Source organism: Alternaria ventricosa, assembly GCF_023758065.1.
Source record: "Alternaria ventricosa strain BMP 2768 chromosome Unknown scaffold_16, whole genome shotgun sequence".
Lineage (NCBI taxonomy): Eukaryota > Fungi > Ascomycota > Dothideomycetes > Pleosporales > Pleosporaceae > Alternaria > Alternaria ventricosa.
In genome coordinates this window covers 875,540-889,213 of record NW_026055696.1, presented here as the reverse complement: position 1 = coordinate 889,213, position 13,674 = coordinate 875,540, and the positions used below count along the sequence as shown (strand labels likewise).

The following is a 13,674-nucleotide window of genomic DNA, read 5'->3' as shown; positions in this document are numbered from 1 at the left end:
CCCCCAAATTGTGTCTGTGAGTCGTTGGCATAAAGTATCAATGCTGAAAGGTTATTATCTTCGCGTTGTCTCCTCCACATTCCGAGGATGATCACCACCTCCTGCCGAGGACCTGCGCTTGATTCATTGTTTCACACACCGCAAACTGCGACGACGATTAATGGCATATGCGAGACCGAGGCATGACAGAGTGTAAAAAGGTCCGATTAAGGAAGTCGTTGCGAATCAAGGGAGCGGTCCGTTGCCTTTCTTCGTGGTGTGACATTGTATGCATGTTCGCTCTCGTTGTGAATCACGTGTGAATCCTGTCTGGAGAGGCATCCGTGCCCAAGGTAGGCGGTCGAGATACCTCTACTCGCTATATCCACGTCCATCGTCTGTGCGTACCCGCACCCTCGTGCCAACATGTAGAATGCTCCACATCACCCCCAATCCAAGAAGAGCATCAAGGCCGATGCGAAGACATGGACAGTCGTCATGAATGCTCCGTCCGACGCGGTCTGATGAGAGAGAGCACTCTGTGCGACGCGAACCGAGAAGGGACGAGGCGAGGAGAAATAGTGCGTCTCGCGTACGGGAAATGGGATGAGTGGGTGAAGGGGGTAAGCGGGTAAAAGAAAAGGATGAGCCGCTTTTACCGCGGAGGGTGCATTGGCGTAATGGCGGTGGGAGAACAAATGTTATGTTCAGCTGCTGATGTATTAATGTCTTTTCTTCTTTTGTGAAACGTCTGGTAGTGGTACTCGACACCACTGTATTGGGTAGTTCAGTGCTTGGTCGAATATGCTCAGGCGCCGACTATTGGTTGTCCATCAGGAATATGATGGGCTAGTGCAAAAAGTCTCGAGAGCATTCTACTGACCACGACAATCTACCTGGCAGCATGCAGAAATGCAAAAAAAAAAAGCGCTGATAGACGTCAAGGTCGCACTGAAGAAGATGTAAGAATTCAAGGTTGATTAGGAGACTACTCTAGGTATCTACAATAAAAGTCCCTCGCCACTCTACACCACCGCTCCACGTACAAACACCTTTCAGCTCATCTTCGCAACGAGGCTCATGAGTCCAAACTTATCAGCCTACGACGAAGATTGCTGCCCCTCCGTCTCGTACTCGCGCGCATCCTGGAACAAGTCGATAATGCAGCTAGCACTCCAACTCTGCGTGGGGCACGAGTCGCCACAGAAGGCGCCATCCTTTTGGGTAAGCTCCGTGAGACCAGCCCACGGCGACTCTTGGATAGCCTTCATGCAGCCGGCGAGGCGGCGCGTGACTTGTTGGTAGCTCTCGACACGTTCATCGGGCGTCTTGCGGCGCTTCAGGTCGAACTTGAGCAGAGCTCGCAGGAAGAAGCCCGTGGGCCAGAGCCACTCGGGTCCTTGGTGGTAGTTGCGGCCCTTGGATGTGGCGAAATCAGTCGAGTCTTCGCTGTTGATGTAGTAGCCACGGTAGTTGAGGTCAGAGGGGTCGAGTGTCTTCATGCCCTGTGGGCCGAGCAATACCCTGTCCGCCATCTGGAGGGCATACAAAGCATGCTCAGGATCGCAGAGGTCCGGTGCAACCGTCATCATAATAGGGAAGTTTGGCCTCAGCTGGTAGTCCTCGTACTCCTTGCCTGAGCGGTACAAGTCCTTGTAGATACCACGACGATTGACGATGCTCGAGTTGACGTCGTACTTGCTGTCTTCCTCTGCCGAACGAGGAACGTAGAAGCAGCGCTCGAAGTTGGCCTTGATCAGGTCGGCCCACTCCTTGTAGGTAACGGTCTTCTTGCCATCGTCCAGGGTAACGCCCTGGTACTTGAACTGACCTGCGTCGTACATGTCGGCGCACCAGCGTACTGTGCTGTACAACATGCCGATAATCTCAACCGGGGCACCGTCTCGTGGTGTACCAGGAACCCCCTTGCTGCCGGCCTTTTCACTCTCACCCATCTTGTCCATCCATGTGCCGCAATTCCATTGGTTACCACCGAAGATCATACCAGTCTCCCAGTCTGTCCAGATCTTGATGTTGAAGCCTTCGGACTTCATTTGGCTGTCAATATTCGGGCCCGCGTCATACTCCCGGAACTCTATGCCGGAGGCGTGTCGCTGGAGAGCTTCCTGGATGACTTCCGCGATAGAGGAGGACTGAGAGTACGCCTTTTCGTCGGTGTGAGCGAACCATGTGTCATCGTACGGCAAAAACCGGCGCTTGACCTTCTCTTGCAGAAGTTCCATGCCATTAGGTACAATCTTGCAGTAATCCTGGCAGTTTTGCAGGAAGAACCAGACTGAGTCGCGGGAGTTGTAACGTGGGTTCTTGCCACCACCGAGGAGGTTGGGAACCATGCCATGCTTCAAAACGCTGGCAAAGGCAAAGATATGCTCCTTGGCGTCGGCAAATCTGCCAGTTCCCATGTAAAGACCACGGGCTGAAATGGTAATGTCACGTCCCCAGCATCGCGCCCAGTCGTAGGCAAAGTGAGGGAGACCAGCGGCCATGCTGGGTACACTCTTCTCGGGCCACAACGAGGCACTGTTCATGTAACCAGTGACTTGGCAGCTGACAAGGGCAAGGCTCTTGAGGAACTGGTTACCCTCGCGGACGTTCTCTCCCATGAGCTCAATGGCTCGCTCGACTGCAGCGTTGTATGCAGTCTGGATGACGAGAGCAAAGTATCGCGGAAGCATGTAGCTGGGGACCTTGCGAATAGCATCGAACTTCGCTTCCAACCACTCCGCGGGGCCCTTGATGTTGACGTACTCCGGCTTCTTGGAGATATTTTGAAGGCGGCCAAGGCAGTAGTCGAGCGCCCATTGACCTTCACGTAGATGGTTGCACAGGGGGTGGCCAAGGTTGTTCTCGTTTACAATGTCGCGTAGGACACTCCACCAACCTTGCAGACCAGCGTAGACCAAGTTGCCATGACCTGGGACGTTGTATGTTCCGTCCTTGTGGTCCGTAGCGTCCCTCTCCTCTTCTTCACATCTGTATAGGATGTAGTTGAGGTCGATGAGGTTGACACCACTGAAAGCCGAACGCGCTCCGCTAGTGACGAACTTGTCAAGGCCTTCAGCATGCTCTGCGCTAGGTACCCAGGTCTCGAAGAGAGCGATACTGCCTGGTGGGAACTTGTCGGGGATACTGATCGTGGTATCATCGCCAGCAGCCTCGATGTTGACGCCTTGAAGTTCGTTTGTCTTGCTGGGCAAGCCGCGCAGTGTCGTCTCGTCGCCGATGATACGTGCTCTTGTCTCGGGACTGTTGTCGACTTCGAGATTCCAGGCTCCGACGAGCTTTGCTTGAGTTCCTGGTAGCTTGGTCTTGCCGAAGCCTCCATTGCCGTTGCCGTAGCCGGGGAATGCAGTGTGGGCAATAAGGAAGTAGCCTTTCCTGGTGTGAGGGTTGACCCGATGGACGGTAATGTACTCGTTGTCGTGGTGGATGTAAGTCTCGTTGTACTCCTCCTTACCCATTTTGACGTGGATCTCGTTGATAATCTTGCGGATGCCACCAATGCCACCTTCTCCAGCTTGTGCTTTGATTTCGCCTCCAGTGGAATTGGCAGAGGAATACAGTCTCTTCTCGTGCACCAGCTCGATCAGTTCGGGGTAGCACTCGTCGTAACCGAAGACGCTGCCAGTCGCGCAGTCGCACATGGCGACGAGCGCGGCACTGGGCAGCGTGTCGCGTGCATCGCGCTTCTGAGCTGGCGTCTCGTTGTCGTGCGTGCAATCCATGAACAACGCGTGGACAGGGCTGCGCTTGATCTTCTTGATGATGGGCTTTGTCTGATCAGCTCCATCAGTCGCCTGTGCAGCATTGAGCACTTCGTCGGTCTCGAAGCTGCCGATGGGAACACCGCCGTGACGGTGAACAAGTCTGCTCAGCTCTTGAGTACTCCATGACTGCATGGCCTCTCGGATCAAGGCGCAGATTCCGAGCTTCATGCAGAACTTGTAATCCATCTCTTCAGACCCGGTGAAGAGCTCGGCGCAGACCATAACGTTTGAGTTGACGCTACGTGCTTGGTCAAGCATGTATTCGGCGAGATGCAGAGGGGTGGAATGGCAGTTGTCGATGCGGAAGCCTTGGAAATATTTGGCCATGAGGCGGGTGTACTTGGCCATGTGATCCCAAAGGAAAGGATTGTCCTCTGGGCCATCGCCGTATCGGAGCTTGACGCAGTCGCCCCAGACAATGACCTCTCGCCGCAGGTATGCTCTTGACTTGGGCCCAGCGTTGTCTCGCATCGCATCTGCAGCCCATACCCATCCGTTGTTCACCAGCGCGAGAGCTTCGGGGTTGTGCTTCTTTGTGGTCTCGTTGAGCGGTAGGCGGGTGAAGTAGGTCTCGATGAGTGGGTTCGCGTCGTTGACTTCGCCGAGCTTGGGACCATGGGCGTCCATCCGGACGTACTTGGTCCGGTTAAAGAGTTGCTCCATGATCTCTGCTTGGTCTTGATCATACTCGCGGTAGAATGGGAGGTTGACCTCGTTGAGCATAGCCGTCATGGTGCCTTGAGCAGCCCGGTCGTCAGGAGTATTGCTAGTACGGGTGTCGTAGCGACCGAACAAGGCGCACAGTAGGCTGGCAGCGATGTTCGCGTCCATTGTCCGACGGTAGCGCTCGCCCATGCGGTCACCGCCGCGCAGAGCATGCTCTACTAACCAGTCTGCCTTCTGCTTCAGTGGCCAGTTCCTGACAGCATCGAGCCCGCGAAGACCAGCTTCACTAAAGCTGCCATCAACAAACTTGGCTTGGCCAGAGGTCCAAGCCTCCATGATGGCCTTGGTGTCTCTTTCGACGTCAATGACGTAGAACTGCCAGAGCTTGACCTTGCTAAGGACGTGGTCCTTGACACCTTGCATGACCTTGAGAAGGTCTTCTTCAGTGTTAAAAGTGGTAGGTAGACCGTGCTTGGGGAGGTCTTTGCTGAACTGCAACAGCTCTGTATCCAGCTCGAAAGCAGGTCGCAGATGTGGAGCGGTGTCGACGTTGTAGCCGGATTCCGGATGCTCCTCGAGCCATGGGCTGTTGTTGGCCGTGTGGTTCCAGACGACATCGGTCATGGCAAGCAGATTGAACTCGTTCTGCATCTTTCGAATCATGTTCGCAATGTCCTTCTCGCCTTCCTTGAAGATGGCCTTGTCGAACTCCAGTTGGTTGTAAATACTGTAGGGCGAGTTTGAAGAGCCGCGCATCATCAAGGGTGTAAAGTGCACCATGTTGAAGCCACGCTGGCTCATGCCCTGCAGGTGGTTGTCCCAGTCTGTCGGGTAGTTGCCCATGAATTTGGACAGGCAAGAGATGATGCAGACGGCCTCGACCGGCAAGTGCTCGCCCTGCAGTTTGAGATTTGGACATATGTCGATGTAGTAGGTGTCGGTCCGTGTGGGTTCAGGCGACGCAACGTCTGTGAAGGACCACTGCGGCAGCGGTGTGTAGGTCGTGTAGAAGGAAAAGGCATTGGCCTCGTGGACGGGGATCTCAATCTCACACATGCCAGTAAAGTTGGGCTGCAGTCTGCGGTGCGTGTCAGTGACATGTGACCAGGCGAGGCATGGCAGGCTGCTTACTTGTACTCGCGGTACTGGCTGCGCTTGAACTTTTCGCCCTCAGCGGGGATGTTCACCCAGAGACTGCCCTCGCGACATATCGAGCTGGTACCCTGGATCTGGAAGCAAATCGAGTATGCTGGGTTGGTGGGGGGAGGCAGGTAGATGTAAGTGCCAGCGACGTCTGGGACGCCGTAGTCGGTCAATGGCAGCAGGTAGACGACCTTGCGGTCCGAAGACTTGGGGTGTGTTGGCAGTGCTACAGACATGATGGTGTCGAGAGACTGAAGGGTTGCGGGAGAGTTGTATGGTAGTAAACAATAATAGTAGGTGGATAGCGGTACTCTAGGATATCTATCTTTGACGTAGCAATGGCGGCGATGCAGTCAGAGAGTGTGGTAGTAATGCAATGGAGGAGCAGCGCGGTCGAGCGAGGTAATAAACAGGCCAGTAGCCGTCTGCGCAGTCGCTTCTGAGGGTCAATTGCCCTCTGTGTGGAGAGAAGGAAGCAGCGCCTGGAGACGTGTGAGATCGGCGGTGGGCGGTCGCGAAGCATACGAGCCGCAAGCGCAACCCGCGGGAAACGTCATTGCCCCAAGCTCCAACCCCAGCTGGCGCCCCATGTGGCCCCGTCCTCGACAAGTTCTACTCCAATAGCGCGGGGGCTAGGCATGCGTCCCAACTCGATCCAGTTGGTACGAGGGAAATTGTTGAACACGTTGAAACTGCCATGGAAACACTTTCTGCCATGCGACGATATCCACATATGATACAAATGAACCCGCTCAAAATGCTACTTCTTCCCGCCCGCTCTCCCAACGCCCGTATGCAACATAATGCAGAATGCAGGGTTAAATAAGCACCTAATCAATACGCGGCCAAAACTCCAGCGCTGGCTACTAAACAATTATCGGGCAATACTGCTGCCACGAGCTCAGAGTGGTCAAACGACGGGTATCGCGACCTCGTGGCAGCCCACACGGGACGAAGCGAACATGCGAAAACCAAGCAGTCAAATCCAACCCTTCTTCTATCGTCACCTCATCCAGAGGCGCTCAACACATGGTCCGCTGTCTTTTCAGCTTCCGCGTCAAAATTTAATGTTGAAGGGGGAGCCCGGTGGATCGCGCAGGTCCAATCGAAATTGCGTCGATTCAGACGGCCCGCGACTATGTTGTGCTTGAGTCGGCGTGGCATTCTCATCTAGATCGATCGAGGACGCTTCGGTGCTGACCGACGGGGGCGCACGCGGTGTGCTTCTCGCATGCTGAACCCCCTCTCGACTGTCTGAAGACGACGTGACTCGCTCAGGCGACGTCTCGCGCTCGCTATAGCCGCCGCCCCGCATACGTAGAACGGGGTTGCTTGAGGGTTCCGACAAGACCAGTGAAGGGTTCGGCGGTGTAGCACGTCCATTCCTCTCAGATGAAAGTCCTCGTGAGGATGACTTGACATGGTCAGTTGACTGACTGCGCATCGTCGCTGGCTTCTTCGGAGGCGGCACCTGGGGCGAGTTCGTGCCTTTGCTTCTCCCAGCGCTTTGAGGTGGGCCGTTTCTGGAGGGAGTCTGTTGTTGGTGTTGTAGATGCTGCTGCTGGTTTTGTTGTTGCTGTTGCTGCTCTTGTTGTTGTTGTTGCTGCTGCTGGGACTCAACTTCTTGTACATGGTTGAGGAAGTTGATTTCGTCTGTCAAAAAGTCCTTCTCCGTCCAACAGCCTTGCCAACAGTTTCGCCAGTCCAGAATAAGAAATTGGAAACAGAAGGCGTCGATCTTGATAGCCGGCTGGAAACAGATGCACAGGTTGTTGTAGTTCATCTTGTTGAATTCGGAACATGAGTGCAACAGGCTGATGTGGCAGGTAATCGCGAACAATAGGTAGTAGTTGAATGGTGGGAGCTTCGAGAGCTCATCCTTAAGCATTTGCGGCGTCGTCTTGGCGCCCTGGCATTCCTGCTGGATTGCCGTCTGGACCGCTTTTGGAAAGATTTCATCTGGCAGTTGTCGGAGCCAATTCTTGAAGAGTGAACCAATGACGTTGGGGTCGTTCAGGTTGGGATCGCTGATCAAATCGATGTCTCGGTCTGTGGCTTGGTGAGCAATTGTCGTGGCAATAATTGAGATAGTCCTACCTTCATCGAATTTGCGTTCGTAATATCGGACCTGCTGGGCTGACCCAGGAACGCGGTACAAGCCTTCCTCTTCGCAGCCTCGCATGTTCAAATAGCTAGAGTGGTTGTTAGCCTCACAAGTGGAGAAGGAATCGAAGCATGACCTACTCTATGCACCGCCAAGGTAGAGCTGGCATCCAGAACTCAGTCTTGTCGCGTGACTGTTCCAGACGGGTTGATATCCGTGTCAGCCTCGTCTGTTCGATCAAGGGCTTGTGAATGATTTTGCACACGTAAGGTTCGTTGGATATCGGCGTCTGACTCTCGTGGTTGCTTGAGCTCCGTCCAAGCTTGCCAAATACACCCTTGCGGGCAGAGTCCATCTTCTCCCCCATGTTGCGAGCCCCTGAACCGAGTTTCGAGATGAAGCCGTGTCCTTTGGTCTCGTTGTACGAGCTGGAAGCTAGCGATATCTGCTCCGACTTGTCTCTTCGTGGCCCGTTGTCGACATCCCGTGGTATCTGCTTGGAGCCATCCTGACGATCTGCCGAGTGCGTTCGTGGCTTGCCTATGCCTCGCCATGATTGACCTTTGTCCATGGGCGCCGGCTTCAATGGCGGCCCATCACCATTCGTCGTCCACGAACCTCCGATATCTGGTGACAGTTGCCCTGGCGGAGCCTTGTTCAGTTTTGCACGGGTGCCTGAGCTCTCGCCGTCTTTGATGGATTTCGACCTGTTCAGAATGCCCTTCTTCGGTTTGATGGTATTGCGCTTCGAAGAATCCGCGTTGGGATCGGAGGAGTCGTTGGAGTTGCCTGAGCCCGTCCGTTGGTCCAAACGTACTACCTCGGAGCGGTTGTCTGTGGCAGTTAGCGACACGCCGTTTGTCTGGGTTGCTGTAGCCATACCATCCGAGTTGGGGGTGCGCACGGGGCGGCCGAGGTCTGGTGTCGAAGCCCCGCTGCGCCCGTTGGAGTATAGACTCGGCGAATGTTGTTGTTCAGGAAGCTGCCGTATCGAGTTCCCCTGGCTGTTAAGGCGTGACGACGACTTGTTGGCGCTGAAGTTAGAGAAGATGCTCTTGGAGTCCTTGCGAGGCTTCGGTGAGGCTGGTGACTGTGGCATGCTATGAAACGAGGCATTGGGAGCCGCATAGTCGAGGTCCTCGGGCATATCTGGCGACCTCGGGCTTTTGGGACTCATAGGGCCGTTGGCGTCGTCCTTGTTCTTTGGCTTGCCCCGCATAGCCAGCGACAGTGTCGAGGACTTGGGCATCTTTCGTAGTGTTTTCCGTGGAGGGTCGCAGGGCTACTGACTCCTTAGCACGGCTCCCTTAAAAAGCAATGGTTGCTGCCAAGCGTGCAGGTCGAGGGCCGCAATACCTCGATAGGTGTTCGTGGGACGAGGGCGCCGATGTGCAGGCAGTCGAGCGAGGGTGTGAATAGACGGTGCGGCGCGTGTAGAGAAGGGAGCGGTGGCAGGCTCAGTGGTTGCGGCACATGGGCGGTTGCGCGGTCAACGAGTCTGTATTTCATGACTGTCAGCAGCGGACTCATAGCTGGCGCAGAGGGGTGAAAGCCAGCGGGAGGTATTAGACGGCGCGCGGGGTGGTACGAACCGTGAGAGCCTGGTCGGCGCTGGCTGCGGGCGTGCCTCGAAGTGTCGGCAGCGAGTGTCGAGTCTATATCACCGCCGGCAGGACGTTGCTCCCATGCAGCAAGCCGGGAGGACAGGCGATGCCGAGCGCGTGCTACGGCAGTCGTTGGCGGTCACAGAGGTCGTCGAGTATGGCGGTCGCGGGCAGGTGAGGCGGTCATGCAACGTCTGGGGTGTGGTCAGCAAGCGCTGCGGAACGTGAAAGGGGCCGGGCGGCGCTATGGCAAGTGTTGACGGTGGTACAACATGGCGAGGGCACGAGTGGCAGCGACGAGCGAGGTGTTGCAGCGCCGTGGTTGGGCATTACTCACCCACTTTCACACACAAGACTCGACGGGGTCTACGGGGCGCCGCGACGAGGGAGAGGCGCTGGGGTGAAGGGAGCGAGTGGAGCGCAGGCTGGGCGGCCGTTGCTTGGAGTGCGGTGAGCGGCGCCTTGGTCAGCAAAAGGACACACTTCACGTGTCTCTGTGGTGATTTGGATGGAGGGGCCCAAGGCACAGACAGGCTCTGCAAATGCTGCGAGCAAAGGGCACCAAGGGCTGCGAGAGGATGGCGGCAACGACTTCAGCACGGCGCACGGCCCCAGGTACAGTACGAGGGCGCGACGCTGCCACCACCCCTACCCCCCAATTCGGCCCACCAGCGCTATCACTATCGCAAACGGCTCACTGGGCTGTCCATGGCGGGCGTAGTGCCGCCTGGCGGTGAACACACGTTACTTGGGTAGACGGCACTATCGACGGCAGACTATCGAGCACCTCTGCATCGTCATAGCATCAATGGCGAGGCTGTCGCGGCTGCCAAATCCATAATGCTTCATGTGCCAAGTCTCGTTTCAGAAATTATGAGACCCTGTCGGCGCCATGCATGCTGCCTCGACTAGACCCTCCCGCGCCGCCAGCTCCCACCAACTCCTCCCACATCTGACACCCGTCTAACATGTCTCTCGTTTCCGGGCCCGGGCGCGCTGCTGGGATGGCCAGCCTGCCCAGCGAGATGCACCTCTTCGTCGACAGGCACGTCGCCTACATCCAGAGCCTCGACACTGTGCGTAGCCCGTCCCCAGTCCATGTGGCCGCGCAAGCTCCCGGCCATCCAATCCCGCGCTGACCCGCTGCAGCGCAAAGATGAGCTCGAGTACTGGCTCACCGAACATCTGCGCCTCAACGGCCTCTACTGGGGACTGACGGCCCTGCATCTCCTGGGCCGCCCAGACGCCCTTCCACGCGCAAACATCCTCGACTTTGTCATCTCGTGTCTGCATGATAATGGCGGCCTCGGTGCTGCGCCGGGCCATGATGCCCATATGCTCTATACCGTTAGTGGCGTGCAAATACTCGCGACGCTTGACGCTTTCGGTGAGCTTGAAGAGCGCAGCCCCGGCGCCCGCCTCAAAATTGCAAAATGTAAGTCATCTGCAGCTTCGCCGTGATAGTCTACTCATAAAGGTAGTCATCGCGGATTTGCAAGATCGCGAGACGGGCACCTTTGCAGGCGATGAGTGGGGCGAGCAAGATACCCGCTTTCTCTACGGCGCCCTAAATGCCCTGTCTCTCATGGGCCTGCTTGAACTCGTAGATGTCGACAAGGCCGCCCAATACGTCAACTCGTGCGCCAACTTTGACGGCGGATACGGTACCAGCCCCGGGGCCGAGTCGCACTCTGGTCAGGTGTTCACGTGTGTCGGCGCACTGACCATCGCGGGGAGACTCGACCTTGTCAACCAAGAAAAGTTGGGCGCCTGGCTAAGCGAACGACAACTCAAGAACGGAGGCCTCAACGGCCGGCCAGAGAAGAAGGAAGACGTCTGCTACAGCTGGTGGGTCATGAGCAGCATGGCCATGCTAGACAAGCTGCACTGGATAGACGGTCAGAAATTGACAAGCTTCATCCTGCAGTGCCAGGTGGGTAGTGTCTTCTCTTCAGCATCGTCGCCATCTGACCATGAACGATAGGACCCGGATCTAGGTGGTCTCGCAGACCGGCCTGGGGACATGGTCGACGTCTTCCACACCGTCTTTGGGATTGCTGGTCTCAGTCTGCTCAAGTATCCAGGTCTGGAAGAGGTAGATCCCGTGTAGTATGTGACCACTGCTCTCGCATTTCACCGCGTATACTAACCAATGCGCAGCTGCATGCCTCGCTCAGTCACCCGTAGATGCTTAGGTAAGTAAGCGAGAATGCCATCAACAAATGCTAGTTGTGTCGCATCGTGCTTGTAGATTTCATGACCATTCACCTGTATTCGTTTCCGTGTGTTATTCACTCAAAGCCTGTCTTCCCGCTATCTAATAACTCGCGTCTCTCCCATAGGCGTCGAGACACAAAGCGGGAGGAAAGTGAGGGTGGCTTCCTCTTTGGTCAGTGCCGAGCCCCCACGTGCTCTGCCTGCTAGAACACCACCAACAGACCTCTTCCTGCTGCAATTCTCTCATTGCGACACGGTACCTTCCTCTCGTCTCCTTACAAGTGCTGGTGCCTCACCTGCTTTCCATTTATTCGCTCAGGAAATGGGCTAGGAGCTACCGCGGTGACCGGCAGCCATCTCTGTACTAGGTCTCTCATGAGCACCTCTCCCACCGTCACTTCGCCTTCTCCACCTTCAGCCCGCTCCTTTCGCAACGCTCTTTGCTTTCACTACTGCGCTGCTCTTGTGCTTGTTTCACTTACGCTCCTTACAAACACCGCATCCACACTGCAGCTTTCACCTTGATAGAGTGCAGCCTCGCCAGGCTTTCGGCATGGCCAACATTCCGCTTCACTGCAACATTTGCCCCAAGAAGCCAAACTTCAGCGATGTCTCGCATCTACTCACCCACATCGCCAGCAAAGGCCACTTATCCAACTACTACAAGGTCAAGGTCCGCTCCACCAACGAGGATGCATCCCGCCGGCTCATTGAGACGTACGACCAGTGGTATGCCGAATGGGCTGTCGAAGAGCTCATGTCGGAGCGGATGAATCAGAAGGACAAACGCCGTACCCGCGCGAGACCCGCTGGTACAGCTACCTCCTGCATCTGATTGTACTTGAGACTGATACTGACTCCATCTGATGCAGCCCGGCCGACGCCTCCAGTCAAGATCGAGGCCCCCGCGCCACGTCCTCTACGTCGCGCCGCCGCAAGCACTCTCCTCGATCCACGCCTGTCGGAGCAGCAGCACACGATGATCAAGCTGGAGCAGTCGCCTTCTCCACCGCAACCATCCGGTCCGACGCTCCGCAATCGCAATACCTTCGCACCTCATATGCAGTACTGGCCTACAGAGTCTCGCGCCAGCTCTCGCAGCTATACCAACCCAGACTATGATACTTCCAGTGAATACTCCGACCCGAGCGAGCAGCGCCGGAGGTCATACCGATACAACGCTGCGGCTTCATGTGCCATTGAAGATGAACCTGCTGAGGTCGCAGACCCCATGGCCGTCAGCGAGTCGACCAAGCTCAAAGGGGTCTACTGGCCTGGCATGGACATCTTCGACTCTGCTACCCCAGAGATGCGGCGTAAGAGGAACCAAAAAAAGGACAGCTCTGTCGTCGAACAGCTGGAGCTCAACTCTCAAGTAGTCGAAGCTACTGAGCTCATCTTCACCCCATTAGGGTCTTTCAAACGCCAGCGCAGGATCTCGTGCTCGGAGTCTGATGAAGAGGATGAGGTCGAGATCAAGACTGAGAGCCCTCAGCCTGTACGTCGGCGACCTGCTCTCGCCAGCCTTGATGCAAACACTACTCGCCGCTCTACTAGACAGTCTAAGCGGCCCGTGTTTCCTATTCTCAGCCGCAACCAATACGATGATGATGGCGGTCGTCCTGGCTACAACCATAGCCACAACAATCGTGCTCCGAAGCGAAAGCAGTTTGACGTTTACCAAGACGAGGATGACGTTCCATTCTCGCAGCCCAATGGCATGAACTATCTTACATCTGGCTTCACTCACCAACCATCTCCATCTCCTGCACCTGCATTCAACTCTTACAAACCCTTCAACGACCCGTTCCAGTATGATAACAAGGAGAATGTTCTACCTTCGTTCCACCAAACGGCTTATGGTAACTTCCATGGCCATCAGAACAATGCTTACCAGTATCCCACCTACTCCTACGGCATTGGGCCTGATCAACAGGCCTTCCAGTACACCAGCCATCTCTACAACACCGCAAGCGCCTACCAGCAACAGGACCAAGATGACGATGACCAACGTACCATCACAGCTCCACCTTCGCCGTCTACAAGCTGAGCGCTTGGACATTGTGCCCTCTTTCCCATCCCAACGCGACACCTACGCTCGGCTTCACCGTGCTGTAGCAGATACCCGACTGTTCACGCTCGTTCCATCTACCGACTTATGCATGCGACTTAC

The 13,674-nt window shown here is 55.9% G+C and overlaps 5 protein-coding genes across 5 annotated transcripts; 2 read left to right on the top strand and 3 right to left on the bottom strand.

Moving 5' to 3' along the window:
- Positions 1 to 1,079: 1,079 nt before the first annotated feature.
- J4E93_008456 (uncharacterized protein) lies at positions 1,080 to 5,812 on the bottom strand (the record flags this gene model as incomplete). Its single annotated transcript, XM_049346355.1, has 2 exons — positions 1,080 to 5,511; positions 5,565 to 5,812. The coding sequence occupies 2 exons, from the start codon at positions 5,810 to 5,812 to the stop codon at positions 1,080 to 1,082; spliced, it is 4,680 nt and encodes a 1,559-aa protein (XP_049196756.1).
- Positions 5,813 to 6,633: 821 nt separating this feature from the next.
- On the bottom strand, positions 6,634 to 7,679 carry J4E93_008455 (uncharacterized protein; the record flags this gene model as incomplete). Its single annotated transcript, XM_049346354.1, has 2 exons — positions 6,634 to 7,509; positions 7,674 to 7,679. 2 exons carry the CDS (start codon positions 7,677 to 7,679, stop codon positions 6,634 to 6,636), a joined length of 882 nt encoding a protein of 293 aa, XP_049196755.1.
- Positions 7,680 to 7,816: 137 nt separating this feature from the next.
- Positions 7,817 to 8,857, bottom strand: J4E93_008454 (uncharacterized protein; the record flags this gene model as incomplete). The annotated part of the gene is made up of 2 exons (XM_049346353.1): positions 7,817 to 8,829; positions 8,854 to 8,857. 2 exons carry the CDS (start codon positions 8,855 to 8,857, stop codon positions 7,817 to 7,819), a joined length of 1,017 nt encoding a protein of 338 aa, XP_049196754.1.
- A 1,395-nt stretch (positions 8,858 to 10,252) lies between these two features.
- On the top strand, positions 10,253 to 11,394 carry J4E93_008453 (uncharacterized protein; the record flags this gene model as incomplete). Its single annotated transcript, XM_049346352.1, has 4 exons — positions 10,253 to 10,360; positions 10,434 to 10,719; positions 10,766 to 11,217; positions 11,269 to 11,394. The coding sequence occupies 4 exons, from the start codon at positions 10,253 to 10,255 to the stop codon at positions 11,392 to 11,394; spliced, it is 972 nt and encodes a 323-aa protein (XP_049196753.1).
- Positions 11,395 to 12,561: 1,167 nt separating this feature from the next.
- On the top strand, positions 12,562 to 13,551 carry J4E93_008452 (uncharacterized protein; the record flags this gene model as incomplete). Its single annotated transcript, XM_049346351.1, has 2 exons — positions 12,562 to 12,566; positions 12,603 to 13,551. The coding sequence occupies 2 exons, from the start codon at positions 12,562 to 12,564 to the stop codon at positions 13,549 to 13,551; spliced, it is 954 nt and encodes a 317-aa protein (XP_049196752.1).
- Positions 13,552 to 13,674: the final 123 nt, after the last annotated feature.